This window comes from Pocillopora damicornis, chromosome 2 (assembly GCF_964200805.1).
Source record: "Pocillopora damicornis chromosome 2, jaPocDami1.2, whole genome shotgun sequence".
Taxonomy (NCBI): domain Eukaryota; kingdom Metazoa; phylum Cnidaria; class Anthozoa; order Scleractinia; family Pocilloporidae; genus Pocillopora; species Pocillopora damicornis.
Window position 1 is genome coordinate 34,674,957 of NC_142671.1, and position 10,602 is coordinate 34,685,558.

General features: G+C 36.8%; 1 protein-coding gene across 2 annotated transcripts in view; it reads right to left on the reverse strand.

The window, feature by feature from the left end:
• LOC113670017 (cathepsin L) overlaps nt 1–10,169 on the reverse strand; it is a 13,829-nt gene extending 3,660 nt beyond the window's left edge. For both annotated transcript variants that reach the window (XM_027186098.2, XM_089195639.1), the window contains exons 1-12: nt 9,943–10,169; nt 7,944–8,060; nt 6,895–7,071; nt 5,973–6,063; nt 5,161–5,274; nt 4,699–4,815; nt 4,553–4,578; nt 3,665–3,761; nt 2,682–2,762; nt 2,127–2,246; nt 1,489–1,553; nt 631–721 (exon numbers count right to left, since the gene is read on the reverse strand). In XM_027186098.2, coding sequence (XP_027041899.2) covers nt 631–721; nt 1,489–1,553; nt 2,127–2,246; nt 2,682–2,762; nt 3,665–3,761; nt 4,553–4,578; nt 4,699–4,815; nt 5,161–5,274; nt 5,973–6,063; nt 6,895–7,071; nt 7,944–8,060; nt 9,943–10,146 — 1,300 coding nt within the window. In that variant the 5' untranslated portion in view covers nt 10,147–10,169. The remainder of the gene's footprint in view (nt 1–630; nt 722–1,488; nt 1,554–2,126; nt 2,247–2,681; nt 2,763–3,664; nt 3,762–4,552; nt 4,579–4,698; nt 4,816–5,160; nt 5,275–5,972; nt 6,064–6,894; nt 7,072–7,943; nt 8,061–9,942) is intronic.
• Between the last annotated feature and the right edge of the window lie 433 nt (nt 10,170–10,602).

The window sequence follows — 10,602 nt, forward strand, 5'->3', positions numbered from 1 at the left end:
CAAATGACACTTTTCACATTGCTGACCCCAACGGTGTGTAAAATGCTTCCAACACAACGTACGTAAAGGAACGTTTATTAATGTCCTAGCTCACCATAAGATTCTCTGTAGGTCAGTGGAAGAGCATCAGAGGTTGAAATACAATGGCCTGGGCTCTGATTCCCATAATTGTGAAAATAAAAGCAATTCACTAATGAAAAACCTCAAGTGTAATACATTTCACCCACAGCATCATGTTTCACACATCCTTGGGTAACCAATGAAACCTCTAACAATGGTCTTAACAACTTCACTTATAGTCTAAAGAGCAGGATTGCTCTTGAAATGTGAGTGCTCAGTGTTTTCATGGTTAAATCATAGCTGCTATCTTTGAATCTTTGAATTTTACAGCAGTAGAAGGCAGGGGAGCAAAAAAATTGTACCAAAGGGGTGACTGATGGTCAGAAGAAGGGAGAGGGGAGGGGTTGGGCTGAGCATGTCATCTGTCCCTGCCCACTCCCCTTATGTCCAATCTAGCTCTACCTCAAACATGGCTGGTTGGATAAAGGTTCATAAGCTCATGCCTTTAACTTGCCCGAAAGAGCTATCTCACATGTTTCAAAGCAAGGAAACAAGAACAGCAATACTCACTGACGCCATAGCCTACAATCAGCACACCATGATCCAGAGATTCTGGATTACAGAAAATCTTCCATGGGTGAGCAACTCCACCTAAGTAGAACTAACAAATGAAAAAACAACATGGTAAAGCCGCCTTCACCTGAACCCTTAAGCTCCCAAGATCTGATTGTTAATTCTCCCATCTAGCTGTTAAACATTTCCTTGTAATTTAGTTACAAGAATTTGGTGTCATATCATGATAACAACCTCTAACTGATAAGTTTGAGTTTTCCCATAACCTGTTTGTTGGATAGTGTCTGGATGTTATAGGGAGAAGTTACATGTAAATCACTTCTAGGACTTTAAGGTTAATAAAGAAGAACCACATATAAATAGGGGGGGAGGGGGCAGTAAGTCTAAAGGACCCCTCCCTACTATTTTTATCCCCAGAAGTGACAAGATCTTTGATGTTAGGTGAACTTAGAAGCCTACATGTGTAACAAAGGGTGTGTAACAAATGCCTGGATTTGAAGCTTCAACATCCCCCTCTCATTGTTTTGTTTGAGCTCCCACTCCCCCCCCCCCTCCACCCAGACCTGTGCAGAAATTGCATATAAAATTATCCACTGAGGCACAATTTTTTTAATGACCGATTCTTTGTGTGATCACCATTGAAGATTTCAACAAAGTCATGTAATAGCTTTTGGTGCCAATGCTGGGTTTTTCCTTATCAGATGAATTGGTGTACAGTTTGTAGTTTTTAGTTCAGACCATGGATAACCTGTACACTGGTTGATCAAGCAAAGCATAGACTCAAAGCTTGAATGAGGAACATAACATGGAAAACTTTTACATCGAGAATAGTTGGAAGCATGCACTTCAGTTTACCTGCATCATGTTAGCATTAATACCAATAGATATTGGTCCGTTCTTCACCAGCCAGGCAGCCATTTCTGAAAAAATAACATTATTTGTGAGGTTAGTACATGATGAACAAACCTTCAACAAGTTGACCTATCTCATTGCTGCATACACAAATCACACTGCAACTGTGTGGTAAAACAACCTGCACAAACTTGTCAGTTGATTGTATCAAATGACTGATTACTATGAAATAATATATGAATTGGTAAACAAATCAATGGCTTCAATTACTGAACTAAAAAATAGGTATTACCAGGTACCTGTGTGGAAGTTCATAATAATTTCAAAGAAAAAAAAATTGCCTACACCAAATTTGATTTGAGTTATCCTCAATTGAAGGATTAATGAAAAAAAAAACCACATAAATACACCAACAACTTGAATTAATTTTAAGTCATTTAAACCTGAAAATTCATTGTAAACTACATCATAAATGAGAGTTAAACTATTGTTCCATAATGTTCACCAAAAGCATTATGGCTCTGACTACAGGGCTGTTAACCCTTCAAGCAGAAAGAAATTCCAAAGCCAGTAAAGAAGGATTGAAAATGTCATTCAGAATGATGAAGAAAGAACAGACGGTTGTAGAAACCCTGACTTACCATTTTCATCTTTAGATATCGCAACAGACCCATTGATGTAAACAACAGCTTCTGACTTTGCAAACTTGCATTTATCATCAGATCCCTCATAAGGATACATTTTTTCAGTCTCGAGTCCACCTGAACACAAAATTTCAATAGGAAAAAAATCAAGGTTGTTAGACCACTCAAACGTACTACAATACAGTATAGCATAAATCTCTGACACATTCAGAACATCTCTGTTACCAAAATTAAGTTTCACATGTTTGCCAAAATCTCAAAGATACAACTGTTCAGTACAAGTAATGAGAATCTAAATCAAAGTGACTTGACAAAGTCTACCATCGTTAACTATCAGCCTGCCATTTATAATAAGATGCATTCTTTCTCCAGACTCCTGTGGCCATGCTTACATGTACACTCCACATCATTTCTCATTATCTTTTGCATATCCACGAGTAAAAGGACCAGAATCAAGATCAACTTAGAACTAAAAAAAAAAACTCAGCTACCAGTATTTCTAAAAGTCACCTCACCAAAATATTTCATTGTAACAAATGATCTTATAAATACCAAGTTTCATGATTTGCTTGTAAGCATTAGATGGTAGTCCACCATTGCAGCCTTGATCAACAGTGTCACAGTCAACAAGTTCTGGAAAGATCAAGAGATCACAGAAGATCATAAGTACGGTTTGTGAGCAACAACACTTGCACATAGACCTCTTTCATACATGACAGCTTCATTTTTATTTCTGGCCTTGATCAGGTGTTTAAAAGGTAGTAGAATTTTCACTCAAAAACAAGGCCAGGAAGGCTAATTTGCCTTAACTTAAAAGGACTTTAAGAGACAAAGAATGGCTCAGCTTGGCTGTTTCTTAGTACACCATGGATGGTACAGTTGTTAAAAAGGTAAAAAATTCCACATTCCGAAATCTTCAGTTTAAAACTTCCTTTATCCCTCACAATACTTGTTTGTCTCAGCCTTGCAATGATCTCTAAGGCAAATCTATCACTAACCAAACTTAAAAACACTTCAATTTGAGAACAATAATTTTGTAAATTGCAAAGAAAAAACAAGAAATTTTATACAATAACTGGATGAGATGCCAGAAAAAGGCAAACATTGTAAAATGCCAAAGTTTTTTTTTTAATGCAGCATATCAATTGACATGCTGTGTTTTCCTGTTCATCAAAACCAAAACAAAATTCTTCAACATGAATGGTTATCACCAGCCCAATTTGAGCACTAAGATGACAGTATACACATATTAAAGTACACATCATGTACATGCCCTGTTGTCACACAATTTGCTGAGTTACATGTAAATGTTGTTTGTTTATGAAAGGGTATAACCAATGCCTAGTTTCTTTCTCAAATTTTGTCATAGTTTTGATTAATTGGTAACAGGACTTCATGTCATCCAATCCAGTCTGTAATTATGCTCACAGTTAACAAATCAGACTCCCACTTTGCCATTGTCCAATTTTGTTAATCACTTGCATGATTACAGACCAAACTGGACTCCACTCAGTCCCATTACCTTCATTAATTACCTTGTTCACTGAGGGAGACCAAATCCCCTTTCTTGATTTTCCACTGTCCTTCAATATTACCAGTTGTAGAGAAAGCCCAGCATGAACCACACATACCCTGCATGCAGTAAAATTAATCATTATGTGATCCCTGTCACTCCAAAGATATAAATATCAACTCTCTTTGCTGTCTGTGATATAATTTCTAAAATTTCAATTTTGAGAATTGTCTTCAAGTCAAGCAATGACCCCAAGTTGTTATTTTGAGTTCTTCCTGTCAAATTTCTACTGAAAACTTTAATGCCATTGTTTGGAAAAATTCCACCCCTGGAACTAAATAACTTTGAAACTGCACAAACAGAAAGAGCAAACAGATGTATCAGTTTTCAGTGGGGTGAAAAGTTGAGAGGCCGGGGGAAAAAAAAGCACATTCAAATATTATTAATACTGTTTGTTATACCACATCTTTTTGTGAGAATGTTACTTGGAGAGGTCTTCTTAGATTTAAAGGTACACAATCAGCAAGGTTGTTCACAACCACACAAAAGCCAGTGAAGGATGCAGCCAAATGCCAGTCAATAAGTATCTTATAGCCCAGCAGCACTGCTTATTCACACCAACGAGAGACTACAAATTATAGCAAACACACCTACACTTAACCCTTTACACCCTAACATCATATGCATTTTCTCCACACTGCTCTCTGCATTTACTATGGTGCTGACAAGGAGAATTTGTTCAATGATCAAGAGCCTATTTAGTCAGTGATCATTTCCTTTATTCTTGTGAGCTCAATGTTTGTTTTAAGGTGATACTGATAGGAAGAAATAGTTACTAATCACTCTTAGGGGTTAAAGGGTCTACAGACCAATTACCAGGTAGATAAACTTGACATTTCTGTTTACATACCTGATTCTTTACTGCAGTCACAGCACCTTTAAGGAAACAGAACAACCTCAGCAACATCACTTGCAAGTGAAATGGGTTACATCCAGTTACACAAACAACCATTTTGTGTAAACTTCATAACACCCTTAAATGTTCATACACTCTACCTTTGTCTCTCCAATCAAATGCTTTTGGAATGTCTCCCTTTGGAATATCAGCTTGCTTCATTTCATATTGTGGCTTTCCCCAACCAGGCATTTTGTAACTCTTCTTAAATTCCTCCTCTAAAGGAAAAAACACAAAATATCCACATCAAAGGCACATGTAGGTATGATATATTGATTATAATGTAATAAACCAAGTATGTGATGACATGGCTGCTAAATTGACTTGCATATCATTTAAATGGAAGCCAATCCCTTCCAAAATTAATGTCTCAACTCATTTGAGCAGGTAGAAATTTTTACCATACAGATGCCACAACAGTTTTAATGGCTACCCAAGTCACTGAAACTGTTGCTAAAGCTACTTGAACAGATTCCCCATATGTTTGTAAGGCTGACAAACAACATGCATATGGAGCATTAGTGTAAGTTTCCCCTTGAAAAGTCACAATTGAGGAGACAAACCTGTTAAATCACTGAACACTGTCTCCCCATATTTGGCAGAACCTTGCTCCATGTCCTGCATCTTTCGAGCTCTGACCAAGTTGTCCTGGTAAACTGCAAAGCGTTTCTTGTATTCTGAAAGAGTTTTAAAAATAAGTGAGACAAACTGTGTAAATAGAGGGAAACGACAGGAACAAACTGCACACTGAGAGGAGTAATGAGGACATAAGAGGGCTTCACTTCAGAGAAAAATTGTAAGAAAAGTAGGAAATAGAAGGAATTCCCACCTGCTGGTTGGAGCTTTGATAGATCTAACATAATTTTTTTACCCTTGTTTACAATTATCCAAACCAGCAGAAATTTTCTCATTTTGTGTTCATCATTAAATTTTGAAAAAATAAAAGAAATAACCAAAAGATCAACATGACATGAAAAATGTTAATGACATGAAAATTTTAAAAATATATGACTGCTGCAAAAGTGTAACAAAACACTAAGAGTTATTTAACAAGCACCACCTCCAAACCAAATTATTTTCTGAGTCATTATCAACAAAGAAACATTTTCTAGTACAAACTATTGATCAACAAACCACTTCTCTCCTGTTTAACCCTTTAACTCCCAGAAGTGATTTACATGTCACTTCTCCTTACAATATACATACATTATTCAGTAAACAGGTGGTGAGAATATTCAGACTTATCAAATAGAAGTTGTTTTCATGATCTAACACTAAATTCTTGTAGCTTATTTACAAGGAAATGTGTAGAAGTCAAAGGGAAGAATTAACAATCAGATCTTGGGAGTTTTTGGGTTAATGCGTTAACACATACCATCCTTATCTGTTAAATAGGGCTTCTTGTGTTTAATAACAAACTTGTGGAATGTCTCGAGTACATCACTGTCACCTATGGCAGGTTTTGGCTGAAAAAAAAAAAAAAAAAAATTTAACTGTGTGCAACACAGGTGTACCTCCCAAGGGGGTTGGCAAGCAAATTCTGAAAGCCACAGGTACTACTCTTGTGCATATACTTCCCAGATGAAAAGGTACTGACAGTGGTACCTGATAACAGTGCATAACTACAAACAAAACTGTAACTGTTTTCTCTTCTTGACAACACACTAAATTGCAAAAAATGTTAACCCCTAGAAAACATGATTCGTGAACAATGAGACCAAACAGCTCTATGGGAAATGCTCAAGTGCAGATACATAATCAGTGATTGGCTTTTGTCACTATTCATGAAATCCTTGGTTACAATAATCCCCTTTTTCCAAGAAAGCCAGCATAACTCCCATCATGTAACACATGCTAATGGTGGCCATTCTGTATTTAAGTGTAACCACAGAACTGTGGGGTCTTGTTATTGATTACAAATGCTTTTTTAAGTGTCAATGTGTTTGCAATCGAGTGTACATATTTATTTGCTAGCTGTAGATAAAAAGGAAATTACAGACATTGATAGCTGAAGGTTATAATAGCACAGCTCACAACAACTGTAAACAATCAGTAGAGACCATCATTTTTTAAAAATAAATTGAGTCATATCACCTTAAGACTTGCACTTTGCAAAAGCTACACTGTTCTCCAGTGCCATAAAATTTCTGTTTAGCAAGAACATTTCATATGTACATCTTAGTTACCACTTTGGAGAACAGCCTCCTTTGTTAAAAACTACCATCATGGTAACAAGCAGGGCTTATACTTTCTTGTGATTAGTGTTCTACGCGTTTTCAAAAGAAACCTGGTTTTACCTTTGATTGCTTTTCAAAATCTACCACAGAGTTACTCTCATCTGGTTTGGATGCAACTTTAGAAGGCTGGCTCCGTTCACATGACATAATTTTTTCCTCCAAACCAACACACTCATGGCTGATGAGGTCTTTGCGCTTCTCCCATGGGACACTGTTCACCACAAATCTGCACTGCATCTGTAAAGAACAACGTGACTACATCTGTCATTTGAGTACCTGTGAAATCCTTTATTAAAAGTTATCATACAATAATGAATGTAAGTGTATTAATGATGAATAATAAAAAAACATAAATAATAATACAAAACTAATACTAAATAAGATCTATCAAACATTTTTGCTCATGTGTGATTAGTCTTGATAAAGGACATGACCAAATATCCTCAAGCTAAAACTGGGTAATATCCAAGAATATCACCCAAGCGATATTCCTAAATTTTCAAACCTTACGTCCACTACCATAGGGCTTTGTATCAAAATTAATTAATTTTAATTCATAATGAGAGGGTTTTGTGTGGTTGCTACTGGAGAAGGGAAATCTTTTTTTGTCCAATAAGTCTTACCGGTGAACACTCAAAAGAAAACATTCCATGCTGCATACAGTAAGCTGTTCATTAACAGTTTTTCACATGCATAATATTTCGAGGATAATAAACATGTTAATCCCTATTTTGGACAAAAATATGCATGGATATCTCTCTACAGACATCACCTGTTCCAAGAAGCGAACAGCTTTCCTAATAAGAGCAAAGCTTAAGGAAAACTGTGAGCTTCAAGGAACAGATAATGTCCAAGGACAAATAGCAATACACATTTTTGCACCAAATAGAGGCTACTACAACTTTTCATCTACTACAACTTTCCATTCACTCACCAAGAAACAAGCAATGGTCCTCCACTAAATTTATCAAATCAGAGCTTACAAAATATGACTAATCGTTTCTTTGTGCTTGAGAAATTTCTGGCTATGAGCTAAGTTCTTGATATAAAGCACTGGCGCCATTGTCAGTCTAATGGCATCCACATGTCCCTAGAACACAATCTCCTACCTCCAGAGTGTCAACAGGGCAAAGATCCAGAGAGGCAGACTTGTGAGCATCATCATTGCGGCAACTTCGGGAAATGCCAACCTCTGAAACGATACAGAACTTTTGGCCAGAAACAACCTGAAACATAAAACCATATGAAAATCACCTCTGATATTTAAATATACTGTACTGTGTTTGTATAGGTAATAACATAACTTCATGTGCAGTTTGGTGTTAATTTGGTGTTATACAAGGATTTCCAGCTCAGAGAAAAGCTGGAACAACACACGTGAAAAACTACATCGAGAATAATGTACAGGCACATGAGGATATATACATTCTCTTAGAGTATTTAACTCAATAGCTCACAAGTGAGCACAGCAGACACAAGAGTTGAACACAAGAACACAAGTTTAACACAAGAGGAGAAATTTCATTTCTACAAGCAAGTAGCAGCAGCCCTTTACTGACAAGAGAGTCGACATAATAAATGAAAATGAAAGACTCAACAATACCTGAATAAAATCAAAAGGCGCATTGGCGCTGAGGCTCCAGACCAAAAAATCCGTTGAAACGATACAAAAACAAATGAAAGGTGTAATTTTCAATATACACAATTCTCAGTTATTGACTTGGTCCTTACTGACAGAAGAAATCTTTCAGGTACACAGCCAAAGTCTGCCTGTGGCAAATCTTCCAGTTGTTGACTTTTGTTCTCAGGTGTGAGAAATGCCATTTCTGAAGCTAATAAATACATAATTTTCAGTTTTTCTTTCCATATTTTGGTTTTCTTCCCCTTTAAGATAAGTTTAAACATCGCTCTCTCTAGGCAATACATATTTTTTAATTTCTTAGCAGCCATGATCCAAAAAAATTCAGACAAACAACCTTGGATTGATTATGGTGAAGGCACATGAAAAAATACAATATTTTTTCACTGTGTTGTTATGGCTATTCTCAGGGTTGGAAATTGTTGTGTGACACCATAGTTTATATGATAAAAAAAATTTTCCCGTGTTTGATATCGCCAATCAACTGCTGACAAATAACTCACCTTCCACGAAAGAAAAACCAAAAGTTAGGTATTTATTGCCTTTGGTAATAGCATTTCTTGTGGCTGAAAATGAAAAACAACAACTGGAAGATTGCCACAGGCCAATTTAGGTTATGTACCTGAAAGACTTCGCTGTCTGTAGGGACCAAGTCAATTCATGAGAATTTTGTAAATTGAAAATTATGCCCATCTTTGTTTTTGCAATTAGGATTCAACACATTTCTCCATCTTGAGTCTTTGCGCCAACGCACCATATAATAGTTATTTGGAGATTATTGATTCGTTCATTTTCATTCACTATTGAAGTTGGCTGTTCTTGTCACTATATTGTGTTAAGATGATAAAAAAAATAATAAATGGTTGCTTGTAGATTGGGAAATTCCATATCTACGCGCGCCCGTGTGTTATAATATATATCTTTCTTTATTATCCGCACCTTTCTTTAGCTCAGCACGAAACAAGGTATCGAAAATTGATCAAATCTCAAGACATACAAGAGTAACTGAAAGAGTGCTAACTTTCAGCTGCAGCTAGCAAGAGAAAGAACGTGCTTGTAATCGTGTAACATACATACTATCCACAACTTGAAAATTCAGTTAGGATCATGACACCAACACCAATAAGCGCAATAAAAATTGATCCCAATAGCACATCAATAGAGTACATCATTTCTCTCAACACTAATTCACGAGAATATTTTGTAAATTGTGTTTAAACTACGATCTTTTTGTTTTCGAACAACGCTAGGTTTAGGGCCGATTAAAGCTGTTACATAAATTAGTTGACTTTCAAACCGGATGTAAATTTCTGACATCGTCGCATTACTCAACATCGATCGAACCTCTTTCGAAAGGACTCTGAACAAAGAGTGAACAATACTTCGTTAAGTATGAATAAGGGATGTAAAATGTACAATCATGTAATTCTTATGTATTTGAATCGATCCAAACAAAGCTGCGTTTTCACCTGCACAGTCGCATCCTTAACTTTAGTCGACATCAAGCGATACAAGTTGTTCTGCATAGCATTGAATTCGTTCATGGCAAAATCAAGTGCATCAAGGACGTCTGGGTCGTCAGGTTTGCGATCCTGTATTCCTCCTGCCAGGGGTTCCGACGAGAGGCAGTAAGGAACCAAAATTAACCCAAGAAAAATTAGAGTCAACGCCATGTCTTTCTCCTTGTCCAGTCTGTGTCAGGCTGCGTCACATGATTTCCCTTTTGTGATTACGTCACGAGTTTTGCTAGGCATGCAATTCGTGCATTTGATTGCGTTTAAGCTTGTCAAAGGGCGGATAACGCTACCCTTCAGATAAATCGCTATTCAGCGGATAACTGTTAACAAAACGTACTGCGCTATCCACCGGATAGAGATTTACCCAGTGGATAGCGTTATCCACCCTCCGAATAAGAGGAGCCAGAAGCTTATGTCACCTTGTCAAAGTTTTAAGTTTCTCTCCCAATTCATTGCATGGGTCCTCATACCTTCCTCTCCTTAAAAAATCCCACACAAAGAGGCAAAGCTCTACAACTTTGGGAAAGGATGTGCTACTGGTAGAAAACAAACAGTTCCTTCTTTTCTACCCACAAACTACTTATTTTAAATCTGCATTCCCCTGGTTGAATT